The 17,567-nt window shown below is 37.1% G+C and overlaps 1 protein-coding gene across 1 annotated transcript in view; it reads right to left on the bottom strand.

Moving 5' to 3' along the window:
* Positions 1 to 14,941: 14,941 nt before the first annotated feature.
* Positions 14,942 to 17,567, bottom strand: part of LOC121330500 (cyclin-dependent kinase 4 inhibitor C-like) — an 8,246-nt gene continuing 5,620 nt past the window's right edge. The window contains exon 2 of the mRNA XM_041277055.1: positions 14,942 to 16,292. Within this exon, the coding sequence (XP_041132989.1) occupies positions 15,921 to 16,292 (372 nt within the window). The 3' untranslated portion in view covers positions 14,942 to 15,920. The remainder of the gene's footprint in view (positions 16,293 to 17,567) is intronic.

The raw sequence follows: 17,567 nt of genomic DNA, 5'->3' as shown, positions 1-17,567 counted from the left end.
CAAAGGGAATGGAACATATAAACTTATTTTTTAATGAGCTGTGATCACATATGTAGTTAACCAGATTGTGGAATATGACAAATAATTTCCAGGGTCCCCACCAGGTTGCGCCTCTATGTAGCTGAGAAATAATGAAGCCGGTTCCCACAATCAAGTTCAGCCTCACACTGAGGCAAAAGCCTTTTCTGTTTTCAAGTGGCGCTTTTCTTATTCTGAGTTCTGAGCCAATTTTACAAGAAACACCCGCAGAGCTGAATTAAACGTTTGATTGTTATTATTATTATTATTGCTATTATTATTATTATTATTATTATTATTATTGATGCAATAATCAGATATGATGTTTACAAGTTTACCTAATTTAATTATTTATTTCACCAAACAGCGTTAACAAATCAACCCACAGCACTATAATCTATTTCCTTCCTTGAAGTTTACTGTGCACCTTTGCATGCAATAGGCTATAAGTTGAACCGGCCTCCCTTACCAATCGATCCTCAATGACAATGCAGTGTCAATGCAATGGCTCTGTACTAGGGGGCAATGGCAGCACAAGGGCAATTACAATGGCATGAGCCGCAGTGGTAACATTTGTATCTTTGTACAGTAGCGAACGAATAGTTGGAGCAGCCGCGACAACTGTACAGGGGCCCAAGCACTCAGCGGGCCCTAGAAGGGTCCGAAAGTTTGAAGACAAGAAAACCCTAACACTTCTAATATCCTTCACATTTATATTTGTAGCTGTTCCCTTCATATTCATATCATTGTAGCTACCAGTGCCAGTAAACAAGTTTGTATTCTCCCTCGTTTCATCAGGTACTGCTATTCTCTTAATTATGATATTTCTTCCCTCGTAACTGTCTTTGCATGGAAGCTGGTATAAGGCGCTCTTTTATGTTTCGCTGGTGTCTCTTTTTCGAACTCTGCATCCTAGTCTCTCAGTATTGCAAAACAGCTCCCCATTGGTTCATGGAAGGTTTTGGGGTGGTGTTGAGCAATCTTTTGAAGGTATATTCTGTGTGCCCTATGTATCCTGTGGTGTAGGCAGATGATGTTAAACGGGTGCTGCTCAGTTACTTAGATAGGGGTGGTTTTAGGGGATGAACCACCACCCCCTACCCGATATTAATTATTCAATTACGTGTGACAAAAACAAATCCATCACCAGTACCCCCCAGCCCCCGAAAGAAATCCATGCTATGCCAGTGGTGGTGCTGGATACCAAAAGAAACGAAAGCAAATCGAAATGCCTGTATGTCTGATTGATTCTGATTCTGTGCGAGAACTTTTCTCTTAATTTCTGCGGAATCTTGGAGGGGACTGGTGATTAAACTTGTTAGCTGCGATTAAAAACAGAGTAGCATTGAAAGTAAAGATGCACGCAAATTTCAATTCAAGTAAGTGAGCAGTAGTCGTATTCTTTATACATGGTAACATTCCGAGAATACAACATTGTTAAACATTGAACACTTGACTTGGCATGTTTTATGTTTCTAAAAGTATTTCATAAAGGTCAGGCCCACGATAAGGTCCTGCACCGGGGCCCGTCTTCATCTTCCTCCACCACTGATTTTGACACCATGTTATTAGTTTGAACATCACGAGGACGCCCCTATCAGTAACAGTGTGATTCACTTACGTTGATACACAGCAATATTATCTTTAAACAATTTTTATACCCCTCTTGTTGTACCAGTTTTGACATACCTAGAGATTCAAACCGGCCCTTTGGCATAGGCCCCACGAGAACTCCAAACTGCATTGCTTTTACTGGTTGAGCCACTGACTAGGGAATCCTATACAGGGCCAACATTATACAGGGCCAACATTATACAAGGCGTCTATAAGGCAGCCACCTATTGACTATGCACCACACGTCAAAATGATCTGAATTCGTATCCTCTTTGAAAAAAATTAAAATACAACCTCTATTAGCAGTTATGCTCTCATTGCTTGACCTACGGAACACCCTGTCTAATACGATAATGATACCCCACTTTTTGTTGATTAATTTGACAGACGGGCTGTGCTGCAGGAGGAGTACCAGTGAGGCGGAGAAGGTTAAGCCAGGGCGACGTTAGCAAGTTATACCACATATAGAGCTCAGTGATTACAGGCTGAGTCATTCAACACCCCTTCTTTGTGCAGCTCAGGGTGTCTGTCCTGGCCAAACCAGATGACCTCAAACTGCTAACTGTGGGTGAGCTGGTAATGTTTAATAATGCACGGGGTGTGTCCACTCTGTTATTACACTTCAATATCTTTATCCAGGACTGGCTTCAGAGTTTCATTATAGGAAGAACAGTATCACATGGGCTGGTCCGAGCTGTGCAATCACCTCCTTTCCATACCTTGCGCCAGTTCTGTCTGCCTGTTTCTATTTGCAAGGCAGAATTAAGGTGTCTGTTTGCTCTGCTCTGTAACTAGATGAGGGTGTGGTCTGTCACCGGAAAGGACTTGTTCATTAATTATTTCACTTGGCTTGTCTCAGATTCTTAGTTCTGGGGAATCACCCTTCAGGAATTCATACTAAAACAGGTAGTTGATGCAATCCAGAGGGGAATTCCCAGTTCTTTAACATGCTGTAATAAAATGAAACAGTGACCCGGACGAGTACAGGCTCTTTAAACCAAACCAAACATTACAGAAAGAGAACCCGAGAGAACTACAGGTTCAGTGTTATATAATAAACTGAGAAACAAACAGGAATATACACTTTTCAGTTTGTTTAACATATTATTTGATCAGTATATATAGTTGCAGTTGTAGGCCGGTTATCTTTCGGTGGGGAATGAAAGCAAGGCTCCCTATTTTTGCACAGTAAGGTAATGCTTCAATCAGCCCTTTATACAAGGCTTTCACAATCACCTGATTAGCCAATATGAATGTCCTCTAATCTTTTATTGCTGCCTGCTCTCTATTCACTTTTACAGCTGTGATGATTATTCCCTTTGGTGTGTCAACCTTCCTGGTGTTTATGAATCAATGTGCTTCAAGTGCAGTGGACTAAAGGAGGGTTCAGCAGTAATCATGTTGTGGCTTGTTGTTAAACGTTTCAAAAATTTAAAACCATTTTTTAAAAACTGCAGATGTATAACCTGCAGAGCCACATTGTCAGGGATATGCACCCCATGCAGGGACTGTCAAAATCCTTTTATTTCATGGCTTAAGAAAGTAGGACTTATCATGTACTTTCAGTAATGGCTTCATACATGTTGCATGCCCATACACAACATTGAATACGGTAAATACTGTAGTCGATAGTGCAGTAAATTTTATATTACAAATACAGTAATTAGGAACGTTCCCTTTCAAAACTGTATTGCACTACATGTAAAAACATTGCACTCTTTACTGCAGAATACATATTAAATATTGTGATAAACTATGTTAAAAGCTACAAAATGCATGCAATACTTACTGTAGAATGGTGCATTAACCACAGTAAACACTGCCAAATACTATAACCACTTTGGTCATTTACTGCAGTGATTTTATTATGGGAAAATAGGTACCTACATGTATGCACCAGACTATAAGGGGTTAAGAATATGGGACACAGCCTGATCCAATTCCCCTTTAGTAAATGCTTTGCATACATCTGACTTCTACAGATTGTATTCTTATCATTTGCTGGTTGTCCCGACTTTCTTCTTTCCAGCACGGGTGAGTGATTAGATTATTGATTGCATGAAGGATAAAGTTCCTGTTTGATTACCTGAGTTTTCCTGCGCATGTGACAGCTGGCAGTTTCCCTTGGCGTACCAGCTACATATTCCAAATGTTATCAGCTTCTGTAATCGCTGTGTGCAAATAACCACAATAAAACCAAGCTGTATAGCTGTCAGCTGAAGCATTAGCAGAGTTTCCTCGGAGTGAGGTAATCACCTCAACAAAGGAAATCTGAAGTGGCACCAAAATCTATGAACTAGGTGTTTGGCTTAGTCATCTAGTGAGTCAGACAAGTAAAGAAAACTATGACTGTAAGTATTTGAGACTTGATCTCTCGCAATGCGATTTTACAAGGGAAATACCTTATCCAAGGCATAATATCACTCCTGTCAATGTTCGTTGTTTGTACAGTGAAATACCCAGGCCACACTGTAAAGGAAGTGAATATGGGCAGCCAGCTTCTGATAATATATCACTTTGGTTATTATCACACTAATTATCAATCCCGTTTATCAATCATACAACAGATCTCCAATCCACTCAAAACCATGTTGGGAAATAAAAGCCTAATATCAGAAATGATATGTAGAGTATTGATTACGTAGAGCAATAGAGTCTGACTAGACAGGTTATTGATGCAGCTGTCTTCTTCCATATACATGATTTTGTGAGAGGAATACAGCAATGTAATGTTACAAAATCGCATTAGGGATGACTTGCATGCAGGGATGGGGTATGTAAAACTGTTTAAACTACTCTAGTTTTCTGATTTGCTTATAGTAAAATCATTTTCTTCTTTGTTTTTTGTATCAGATTTGGCTTTGCCCTTCAGACCCCCTTATTGAGCAGAGCTCACAAAGCGCTCACCAGAACCGCTTTTTGAAGCATGGTGAAATACACAGCTGCAAACAGGAAAGAGTTACCTACAGAACCTACCACCCTGCATATCAGGCTAGTCCACATAGTTCCTCTTTTACAATAGAAGTGAAACATATTTGGGGAACAGTGCTATTGCAGTGTATGTGGAAGGAAGAAATATGGAAGAAGACCCTAATGAATATCTGGATCATGTTTAACAATGCTGGCCATTTGACCTTGAACCTGAAAAGTTTCTCACTCTTGAAAATGGATTCATCTGGGCATGAGTGGAAGCAAGACACACCAGCAGGTTATATCATCCTTACCAAAAATGGGGAAATGATAACATAGTTACAAAGACCCTCCAATTTGAAACAATACAATGCTAGTGTATCCCCTTGATGTAACGCTAGCAGAATCATTACCAGACCACAGCATTACTGGCAATCGTACCAATGGATACAAACACTGCAGCATGGTCCTCATTCTACTGCAAAGGATTACCACTGTGTAGTCATTCATGCCATTGAAATATCTGTCAAAAAGTTACTACCACTGTGGTACCATACTTCCAATACCACAGGAGATGTCCTTCTGCTATCTCAGCCCCTTAGGCTGGACAAATGCATTGCCATTGTTGTAGTGCCCCTTGGGTGTGGTTATTAGTGTGTGGTGTTGTGGTAAATGTTGCTTTCTTTTGGTAACACTTTATATCATGTCTCTAATTACTGTACATTTACACAATAGTTACTGTGAGTGTTGCTCTTTTGATGGGGGAATACCAGTTTCTAAAAACCTAAAACGGATTAATAAACAAAACCAAATGTTTCAGGCCTCGTTTAAGTTGCCTAACATTTCAACACTCTGCTTTCATGATGGTCACTTTTAGACTGAAAAACATCACTGAAAAGGCACTTGGTAATATTTTTCTATTCTTTTTTTATTGTTATTTCTTTAAGAAAATATGACTTTGTCTTTGTATGTGCTACAAAACAACTCTTTAAAAATGCTAAAAAGAAACGAAGTCTAATGTTTCAATCCCAGGGTCTATTTTAACAGTGTGGGAATCTAAAGAATGTCACTCTTTAATATTAATCCCCTTGGTGATTTATTGACCCACTTATTAACTACAGTACATGCAATAACCTCAGAGCCGTGTAATAAGTCTTTGAAAGGTTATCAATGTTTGTATAAAATCCGGTCTGTAGCTAAATGCAACCCGAAACGTCTATAGTGTATAATCAGTATCTGGGAAGATTGGTGTAGAATGAAGCCGGTTGTCATGGTCATGATTGTAAGTGTGACATACGGACCAACATGATTGGCCTACAAGGGCATAGGAGGCAGCATGGTCCAGTGGTAAAAGACCAGATCTTGCAACTAAAAGGTCATCGGTTCAAAACCCATCTCTACCACTGACTTACTCAATGTGACTCTGAGCAAGTCACTTAACCTCCTTGTGCTCCATCCTGCAGATGAGTTGTTAAATCAATGTCCTATTGTAAGTGACTCTGCATATAATTCACAGCCTCCCTGTGCAAAGCACTTTGTGGTGGTGGTCTTCCACTATGAAAGGCGCTATATAAAGAAAAAAAGATAAGGGTTCCATTGAGTGAAATGCAATTCCTGGAAAAGCAGATTTATACATTTTAATATGGCGCTATTAAGATTCACCATTAATATGGCGCTATTAAGATTCTCCAAGATTAGTTTTTTTTTTTTTTTTCTGGAAGTAGAGCATGTAGACTGAAAGCGTTCTTGTATGGTACCAGGTGTCTTGTTTTTAATTAAACCACTACACCTGTTTACTATAACTAGGGGCTTCAAAACTGCACATGTCAGACATATAGCGAATGGAAGTGCATGTCTGGTTAGTTTGATGAAACTATTTTGCCTCTTTAATGTGTAATCACTGAACAACTCACATCCTCACATCCAGTGCCCTACGCTGCTCAAACCCTTAGAAACTGCTCTACCCTGATCAAACCCCTAGAAACTGCTCTACCCTGCTCAAACCCCTAGAAAGTGCTCTACCCTGCTCAAACCCCTAGAAAGTGCTCTACCCTGCTCAAACCCCTAGAAAGTGCTCTAGGTTGCTCACACCCCTAGAAAGTGCTCTAAGCTGCTCAAACACATTGAAAGTGACTGATTTACTTCTCCCAGTTGCGATCAGTAATCAGATAACCCAAAAAACAAAGATGGCCATTTCAGCTTCCATATTTATTTATTTTCTTCTTACTCAGTCTTACAAATCGCAGATGACTCCAAAATTTTAAAGGCTGAATCTCACTCACAATGCGAGCATTGACCACATTACTCCAGTTTTCATTCAGCTTTTGATATCAGGTTTTCACACATAGCTTTTTAAAACACTGGAGATTGCACATCATATACCCCAGTGATGTCAAGGCCATTTCCTTTAATAACACTGAAATTGAACCAAGACACTAAGCTTCTTGCTGACTCCACTGTTTCACAGACTCCTTTGTGTCTTCAGAGGTTCTTACACTTTTGTAAGTTAGCAACACATTCTAGCATTACTGGGGGAAAAACACACCCAATATATGGACATGCTTTATTTTAAGGGAACTTTATTTTTATTTTAATAACTGTTAACTGTAGCAACTAGCTTAATACGTTATTTTGGTCAATGTTAGTTAATTGGGCATTAATGTCTGATGTGACGATCATTACCTGCTACATCATTGACCGCAGTGTAGATTTTTGCCTCAGTTTAAACAAAGTCATGTTAGTTTTTAAGGGGAGCTACCATAGGTCAAGGGCCACTCTATTTGGAAACTGATTGGCTCAGGAAGTGAGTGATGCTGTTCCAGGAAGTAGCAACCATTTTTACTTACACATTAGTTTTTTTTTTTTGGTATTTCCTCTATTCATTTTTTAATATCTGCATATTCTATAATGTAGTATAATATATAAGCAAAGAATCAAAAGCTCTACAACACAAGTAAATATTATTGGATTTTTTTACAAATCCTTAACAGTTTACTTCCCTGCATGTGATTTAAAATCACTTACCAATCACAACCCTTGTCTCAGTGTCTACTCTTTTAATAACGGCTCTCTTACCACTGAGCTACACCACTGCCCTTTGTTCTGATAAGCTTGCTGTACAATAGCCAATGCAGGGTCACAATAAAAACCGATGGCCCTTTACATGGGGAGTGTTGCAAAAGTAAGGCAAAGTGAGTGGTTGCAAAATACCAGTGGCAGCAAGAGTTCAGGGAAAATAGACATTTCAAGTTTACTTTTAAACTTTCTTTTAGTGACACTGAGTCCATGAGTTCACAACAATACACACATTTTTACAGTCAATCTTTTACTGTATATTGTTTCCATTTCCATTGTACTGGTACTTCACTAGGTTAACGAGCTGTCTTGTCCGTGAGTGTGGCAGGGTACAAGCCATGTGTGTAAATAGTGCATCGTTTGTAGAAATAAAGATGTTTTATTTTGACTTTAAGTTTGGCAGGGGTGGGGTTAATTCCATCCCTTCCAGAATCCACATGGGGAATGTGGCTGGGGCATTGATTGGACAATTCATGATCAATCAAACCCCAGCCATATGCAATATAAAAAATCCTTTGTTGAGTTGGAGAAGTTTGGTGACAAATGCAGGCCATTGTCCAGCCTGAATAACAAAGATATGTGTAGTTTTGGTGTGTGTAGTGTTTTGTTTAACTCTTTATTTTGGCCACTGTACCCTGTTTATTTGCTCCTGTATTTCCCTGTTTATTTGTTAATAAACGAGTGCACTAGCACTTAAATTGCAGCTCTCTGTCTCTGAGTCTCCCTCCTGACGATTAACAGCCCTGGCTTTGACGCTGTCCAGTCACAGTGAGCCTCGCTTTCAGATAGTCCTGCACTTCCTAGGTCACTGTCCCTGCAACCTCTTCTTTGTTTCCACTGACAAATCATTTTAATATATTGGGCTCATAAATGCCAGAATACCCATTTGCAATCATTGGTCATTCCCTCTGCACCAGGCATTATTGAAATGATTGCAAACATATAAAAAGTCTGTTTTCCAATGAGCACTGAAGCATGGTATCCTGTTCATCATCTAATGCAGTTTCTGCTGTCACGTTATACATGGTAATACTTGTAAATATTGTACATATTTGTACTAGAGCAGGGTTTTGGTTTCAAATCTGTGTATTAGAGGTACTGATAGACTCTCTCAAGCCAGCCATGTGGAATTACATGTGGCTGGACTATGCTGGCCTCCTGATTAGAAAGGAACTTAAAAATATGTTAAAATGTGGTCAAGCTAAATGGGTTGATTTCCAATGTATAAAGGAGGAGCTGGCAGACAAACTCTTGCAGGACGCTAAGAGAAAGTGGCTTCCTGTGCTGCCTTCCCCTGCCACTGAGACAGCGTTAAAGTGGGTGGTTTTTGTTGATGTTCCTGACCCAGCCTTAAAGGGCCAGCATTGTACTTTTGTATTTGCCAAAAGTAATTTTGTGCTTGGTGACCCGCTTTGCATGCTAATACAACATCTTGAATCTGAGTTCTTATCTACTGTATTCAAGAAAATGTCCACTAAGACTTTTCTCTCACTTGAGACAGGAAGAAAATCTTTGCAGCAAATGGCCTCAGAAGTGATAGTGCAAGCAAGACATGCAAACTGAAAGCTTTTGTACCCTAATATTGGACCATGTATCAATATAAACATATGTTTATTTTGGAAAAGCCATATGGGCTACAAACTTGTGTTTACAAAGGATTCCAGGAGGAAGGCAGGAGCATGTTACAGTTTCATACAAGCACGCAGCAAGCACACAGTTTAACAAGCCATCTATTTCTGTATTCATTTCACACCACATACATTCACAATGCTGATTCTAGCGGGCATCAAAAGCAAAAGCTTTCCTTTCAATAGTACTTCTCACTGTTGATATTTTGAAATACTTCATACCACCAACATTTCTTAAGGAATAAACCCAGTTAAACTCCCAGAACAGACTAAATAGATAGACAGGCAGTTTATTATGCACCCCTTTAAAAAGGATCTTGCAAATGTGCTTATTTTAAAAGACAATATGTATATACATTCCATTACCCTTCAACTTGGTCAAACTCTCAATAGTTGGGTTATGAAAATAACTGGCAAATGATCCATTAGATGTTTAAACAGTATCCGCCATATAAAAAAAACAGCACATCAGATTTTGTAAAAATGTCCAAGCTAGCTAACAAGCGAAGCACACTGAGGGGTTCCAGTCCAGCACATCAGATATATATATATATATATATATATATATATATATATATAAATATATATATATATATATAGATAATAGAAGTATATATATATAGCTGCATTGTCGACGATTGTGCAACACGTCTTTTATGAAACCATGCATTCTTTGGCCGGTGCAACAGGCAAGCTCAGCAAAGTTGCATAAACTGGTTTCCTCATAGTGAACAGTCACATAAGACCCATGTGTAAATCTTGCTGCAGTAAAAATTACTGGCAGATTAAGCAGTAAACCAGTGGTTAAGTGGAAATCAAGAGCTGATTAGATCATTTACAAAGAGGAGGCCATTCCTCTTAGTAAACAATCAACTATCCACTGCAACATTTTATAAAGTATATTAATATCTTCAAATCAGAAATAAATTTGTTTGAGAAAATTTGGAGGTGGTCTGTTACGTGCACCCTATTTTATTTAAATAACAGTTCAGATTATCCCACACAAAGACAATTTAACTGTGCTGCTGTATAATCATATTTCTAAAATCCATGAATTCTGTAAACTCTATATAGGACAGGTGCACTACTACTACTACTACTACTACTACTACTAATAATAATAATAATAATAATAATAATAATAATAATAATAATAATAAATGGTATACATTATAATTATAATTATCCAATTAGATGCTTCGGCTGGCGGTCTAACCCCAAACTGTAATCGTGTGTATTTTCATATAAGCAGTCACACATTGATTAGGGTATGACTTCTATGCGTGCATACAGTGTATGGTTTACATTCTGCCTGTTACATAGACTTGTTAGATAGACTTGAGCTGGCTCAGCAAAAGCTACGGAACCCGAGGTAGCCTAAAGTCCCACCACACACACACACACACACACACACACTATAAAAACACTATAAAAAATTAACCACCTGATATGTATAGAAACAAATAACCTATAGCACATCCCGCTATAAGCCCATTATTATCATGCATGTTTTGGTTAAACACGACATCTGCATTTGATTAGATTACTGTATCAACATATGATATTGTTTTGTTCCTCATTCGATTTACAAACAACAGTTCAAAGGACAACAAAAAAGAACGGTTGCTTTAAGAAAAAATGCTACAAAAAATAACGTTAAATTTAATAAACACGTCGTTAAAATTGTGTTTGCCAAGGGGGGAAAAAGTGTTGAACGTTTAACGAATGCTGACTGTGCGCTTTTTCTTTTTTTTTATGGCGAAGAGAATAATTACAGCATTTCATCACACAATCCTCATAAAACGTTACTGGCTTTATTTTTGACTTAATAATAGGGTTGTTTGTCAATTTTTGTCAATAATAGGGTTCTTTGGTGTCTAAATACGAGAGGGTGTATAAGTATAAAAGGCGCCAACATTTGAAACTCTTGGCCCAGAAAGAAAGAAGAAAGGGATCTAAGAAAACTAAAAATATCTAACGTTTTTCTTTTGACCTGTATTACTCTGACTTTCCGTCGGCTCTTTTGTGTATTTCCGGGTGTTTGTTTATTTTCCAGCTTATTCTAAATTACATCCAGATAGCCTCGCGGAGATATAAAACCAGCAGGAAGTTCAAAGGAAAAACAGGTTTGTGAATATACGTTTTAGTTTTATTGTATGCAATTTGTATGTCAGTGAGAGATGAGAGACGGTTTCCATTTTCTTTCTCTCTTTTTTTTTGGTTCACATCAGCACTAGTAACGGTAGCTGTCTATTGGTTCTCGTAAATTGAACAGCGTCTCTCTCTATCTCTCTCTCTAAATAAACAGGCAGGGTTATTAACAAACGTGTGCGTGTGCGTGTTTTTTTTTTTTTTTATTTTTTTTTTTTACATTTTTAGCCCAAATGTCAATGCGTATGAGTTGAATCGTTTGAACTGACTATTATTTCTGGGTTTGACGCATGAGAAAATTAAGTCGACGTCCATGTTTGCGAATTAATAAAGCGGTAATAAATTAAAGATACATACATGTGTTTAAATAAATTAACGATAACATAATCTACGTTTTTCGTGTATTGAAAGTGCAACAACGGAGAGGAGCCTTCACATTAATGACAGGTCCTTACATGTTTGAAATCGCCTATGGCCATTTTAAGATGTTGCAGTGTGTAGCCTACATCTATTTCATGCATTAGACAAGTCTTACATTAAATATAGTTTCACTGTTGAAGCTGAAAGCTACTGAACTGCGGAGACACTGTACTACTAGTAACCGCGTTTGACAATGAGTAATTTCTTCAATAAAAATAGCGTTATATCTAAGCGAGTAATTCTGTTATTCACAGTTTAGGGGTTTCAGTAGTGAAATCCAAAACGCCACTCACTCAGGCGCATTCCTTGCTTCTTTATTCTGACGTATTATCAGTATTGAAAGAGTTTAGCTTGTTATCGTAAGGCAACGAAAGAGGCAAAGTGGTTAATGTAATTAAAAAATACTGTGGACAGTATAGTCAGATAATTGAATATAATTCGCACTGGAACTTTGCGCAGCATCTTAATGATAAAAAGCCTATGTAAAATCCACATTTCTGAGAACTAATATATCGGTTGATTATTTGTTACCTCAACAAAAATAAAGTTTTCACTGGTATGCACAAATATAACGAATACATGATTTTTAGGTTCGTGTGGCCTTTTTTCTTATCTGTGTGTCTTCAGGAATTATATGTGTAACACACGTCCTATTGATGTGTTAAGTGGTGGGCGTTTGGGATTTAATAGTGGATACGGTCAAATACATATTCAGAATATAAGACTGGCAGAGACAATGGAAATACACTCCAGGAAAGAAAAGAGTGTCGATATGGGTTTATATGAAGAAGGATTTCTTTGGAACCTTTATTCTGTGTATTTCTAATGCCTGAACCTATTTTATATAATAGTTTATATAGGTAGACTGTCCATTCTGTCCAATAATAGCATTGAAAGAAAACTAGTTTCAAAGGTAGGTTTCCCATTTGTTTTGTTTTCACAAAAATAAACAATCATAATTTTATTTTATTTTTTATTTATGTTCCATAAAAAGCAATAAACTTCATATCTTAACATTTGAATATACATATATTGTTTTCTTCTGAGGCCTGACAACATACACATATTATAATTTATTTTTTTTAAAAGAACATGTTCTTAAATAATGCTACATCGTTACTTTAAAAATAAAAAAGAAGGAAAGAAAGAAAAAAAAAAGAATTTCGATTTGCAATAAAACCAAACAGAAATCTGTCTACACGAGAGATGCCTGAGTAATGTTGGTATATTGAAATCAGCAAACCTCACATTTGTTTTTATTTGACATGCTTTCACATTTGATTCTTGTAGGCCTATAAGCACAGAGTTTGGTAAAGCATTTCTGAAAACGTACACATGTAAAAAACAATTATTAAAAATAAAACAAAACAGTTGCACTGCAAAAAATAATAATAATAACGCAATGTAAAGGAGGCTGGGGTTGGTTGTCACACGGGTTGGTTGTCACAGTGCTCATAGCTATGAAACTAGATGGCGCAGGCAGGTGATGCTAACACTGAAATGTGTGTTCTATTGTCTGGAAGTCAACCATCTTGTAATTTGAGGTCAATTCCATTCAACATAAAGGTTAGCATATATTTCATTTTTCATACCCCAAATAAAAAATGCATATCTTGTTATTTATGTTATAACTCTTAGTAGTATTGGAGTTTGTTTGAACTGGTGGCCATGTTAAACAGAACCAGATATTGGTTCTATCTTTTGGTGTAAAAACAAAACCAGTAGGTTCTCCCAGTAGTCCTGAGAGAATTAAATTATCATATAAAGTCTAGTTGGGGCAGGCTGTCACATAGTTTTGGGGGTGGTTGTCACATGTAAATCATATAGGAAGAAGGCTTATATTTTTTCTTTCTACTTTTTTACACCAAAATGTGGGATATGTCACCATGTAATGCTTATTTAAATGATTTCCTGTTTGTCCTTCGGTTCTGTGGAGGCTGTGGTATTATTTTGTAGCATGGGTCAACATTTCAAATATATATAGGTCTGTATTTTTTATGTTCACATAAAAAGTAAAAATACAATTTTTTTCTGTCTTTGTACACCGTAGAAACTTCATGTTATTAAAAAAAAAAAAAAACTAAAAATGTTATTATTGTCTACTGTAAAAGCAAGAACATACGTTGTGACAACCGACCCCATATCGTGTGGCACCCAACCCCAATATGGTGCAGGTTGTCACAGGTGACCGGCGCATTTTTAACCATCTAAATATCATATTTGGAATAAAGTTATACTGAAATAAAAAACATCAATTTGTAGGTGAAGAGTTATTCTTCAATAAAGCGAGGAACAGAACCTCGCAGCATGGCACCAGATTGAGGAGAATAATAAAGAGTAAAAAGTGTGACAACCAGCCCCGGCCTCCCCTATATTGATTTAAGAATAAGAACAACGCACGGTTTTCTGTATGCATTAAATAGCAAAACACGTGTTCTCCTTTACCAATTTGTGATAAACTTATACACACAAACATAACGTTATTTAAAAATAGTACACAGTAAAGCACCCCCTGCCTGTGTTCTTGGAAAGCACGAATATGGGCAGTTGTTGCAGTTGCTTTCAAATATATAGGCGGTGCTTGAAATTGAACAACACAATTCGAACATATATGTGAGTTTATATAAGACTCAGGGGTTTGCAAATTCACTCAGCTGTATACAAATATAGAAAGCCATGGCCCAATTAACACAAAGTGAAATCTGTATAGGGTAAACAGGTACATGCATTTGATTGAGTTATTGATCCCTGTAATAGATTGTAATTGTCTTGTAGTTATTTATTTTTCTTGTTTTCAGGGATTAAGACACAATGTGTGTGTGTGTGTGTGTGTGTGTGTGTGTGTGTGTGTGTGTGTTTTAACAGAACACTATTTTTTTGTGAAGCGATACCTCGTTAATAAAAGTGAGAGGTGACGTCAGAATTGTTATTAACAAAACATTTATTTTTCAATGTTGTAGGCCCTATTTTATATAATTGAGTGATAATATTATTGTTAATGTTATTTGCAGGTAGGCCAATACGACTAGTTTTTAAAGATTTAGACCTATGTATTCTTTTTTTTTTTTTTTGCACAAATTAGATTTTTTTTTTTTTTTAATAATGGAAATTATATGTAAAACTATTGTTATTAATCTTATACTTTTTAAGCTGGCATATAGAACACTTCAAACATCGTTCTGATTAAATCAAAACATTTTTTAAATGGCACGAGTCATAACAGGAATCGAAGATAGGGCAGCATTAGTTCATATTCACTCATCTGAGAATATCTGTGGTCGGCCTATTTGTCTAACTCACATTTACACAGAAGAAAAAAAAAACGTGTGTTTTGTCTAGGAAATTAACAGCGGCATACAAGTCCAATTTAACGCGGTGTTAAGCATTATAATTTTTCTTCGCTTACAAATTCAATGTCACGCAAGCCACACCAGCCATTTTAAGTCACTTTCGTTTATTTATTTGACACCAGCCTACTCAAATAAGGATCTCATTTATCTGCATTTATTTTGCCGCAGGAAAATCACGAAAACCCAGTTTGACATAATTAGTAATCTCAATAAATGTAACACCAGCAAGTATTGACGCATTGTGTTTTTTAAATGTTATTTACGGATTATCCCACAATACACCATAACTGTAGGGTAATCTTTTTTTGACCAGTTATTACAAAACAGCTGCCAAATCCACTTTCCAGTTGCTGTTAATATAGCCAAATGTGACATAATCTTGCAATAAACCGTTAACTAATGTGACCAACTGACCGACTATTGTTAAATACTCAATAAACGGGAGAAAAAAATTGCCAAAAGCAAACTTGTATTTTATTTTTGTTTTAAAATAACTCAGGGTTTGAAACACTGTGTGGCAGGGCCATAATAAAACGTATTATGAGGTAACAACGTGCTAACAAGTTTCTGCATTTATTTACTTGTGAAGCCTGTCATTTATTGTGTCCTCGAGAATTTGAAGAAGCTTACTAACTGGGGACATTTTCAAATGCTTTCTCTGGCATAAAACGCAGGGGAGCATTTTTGTGACTTAAAAAAAAAAAAAAAAAACACACACACAACTATACTGAAATGTTTATGCTTTTTTTTCCCTTCAGTTTTGGACATGCCCGTATAAATGTCCCTCGATCCACTGGGCAGTCGACTGTCTGTTATGCATTGCGGCTAGCCCGTGCGCTGTCATCCCTTCGCGGTTTGCACGCCTGGGTTCGACAGTCCGCTCCATTAGAAATTTCACGACGTCCAGGTTTCCCTCTTTCGCTGCCAAGTGTAGAGGCAAGTTCCCTTCGCTGTCCTGGATGTTGACGTCGGCTCCGTAGTCCAGCAGGACCCTCAAGGTGTCCTCGAACCCATCCCGGGCTGCGTCATGGGCAACGGTGAGACCCCAGAGAGGGTCTCGTTCGTTGGGATTGGCTCTGGCCCTGAGCAGAGCTTCGGCTATTGACGGGTTGCCAAGTTTCATCACCTGGGAACAGAAGGGCAACAATTAGCGTCTCAGAACAGGGAACGCACGTTTACAATACCATGTGTGCCAGCGTACCATAAAGATAAAACTTATTTTAGATCGATGCAATTATTTATTTATTTTCCTTTTTATCACGGAGAGCTGTTTGTTACACAACTGAAAAAAAAAAAAACTCTGATAAAAATTGGTTTATGGTATTAAGTGCAAAAAAAGTGTTTACCTAGCGGGAAAAAATAAAAAATAAAATAAGACCACCAAACCTGGCGTTGCACCCATGTTTTTTTTCTAAAAATACTTTTTTTTCCTTTACTTTTATCGTTGTAGTTGTTATTGATGGTTTTATGTGTGATGTGGTTGCTAACGTCGTTCTAAAAACAGTGTACATGGAGCTTCAGCTATTGATTTTCTTTGCCTAATATTTTTTTCAAAATCGTTTTTTTTTTTTTTATAAAGATAAATGTTCATATTCACGAAGCTGTTGTTAATGAAGAGAAGAGCCGTTTACTATTTCAGAAATATCGAATCGTATCCAGTCATATAACAATAAAAAATAAATCTGAAAAATATTATTGCGAAACTATATGGTTTGGTTCATGTTCTGCACACAGACCCGTTATCTTTTACATGTCACCCTAATCGGACTCGGTGAAGGAAGTATGATTTAACGGTTTGCAGGTGTTTTGGTTTTCACCAGATACCAGACTAAAAGACAGTACAGGATTTCAATAGTTAATGTATAAATTGCTGTTAACCCTAAAACTAATTTTTATCTCCTATAAAAACAGTATTTGGCTGGTGCTGATACACTTTCCCTTGCCAAATATTGCTAGTGGATTTCTGAACTGAATTCGGTGGAATCTAAACATCATTACAGTCTACTAAAACATTTTTAGTGATGCATTATCAGCCTGTATGCCACACCACAATGCAAGCGATGCATTATTTCTCTCCAGTGCACCACTGTTATAGTTCTGAAACTATAAACAATTATTCATGTAATTTAAAGATTCCTAGTCTGGCTGAATGTTCAAAGAAAAAAAATGGTGCAAGATTTGCTGTGGAAAAGTTTCTAAATGTGGTTAAAGGGATTGTTTAAAAAGATCCAAGTTATTATTTAAAACTGAGCCTAATGTCACCACATAAATAGCTTCACAAGTGAACACATTTAGGGTCACCAAATTAATTCCTGAATGACAAAGGCAAGGATGGGGTTAAAGACAAAAAAATAAGAAAATACAAGAATAAACAAAGTTCAAAATCTAAAAGGTATACTAT

The sequence above is a fragment of the Polyodon spathula genome, chromosome 18, assembly GCF_017654505.1.
Source record: "Polyodon spathula isolate WHYD16114869_AA chromosome 18, ASM1765450v1, whole genome shotgun sequence".
Lineage (NCBI taxonomy): Eukaryota > Metazoa > Chordata > Actinopteri > Acipenseriformes > Polyodontidae > Polyodon > Polyodon spathula.
This window is presented reverse-complemented; position numbering and strand designations above follow the sequence as displayed.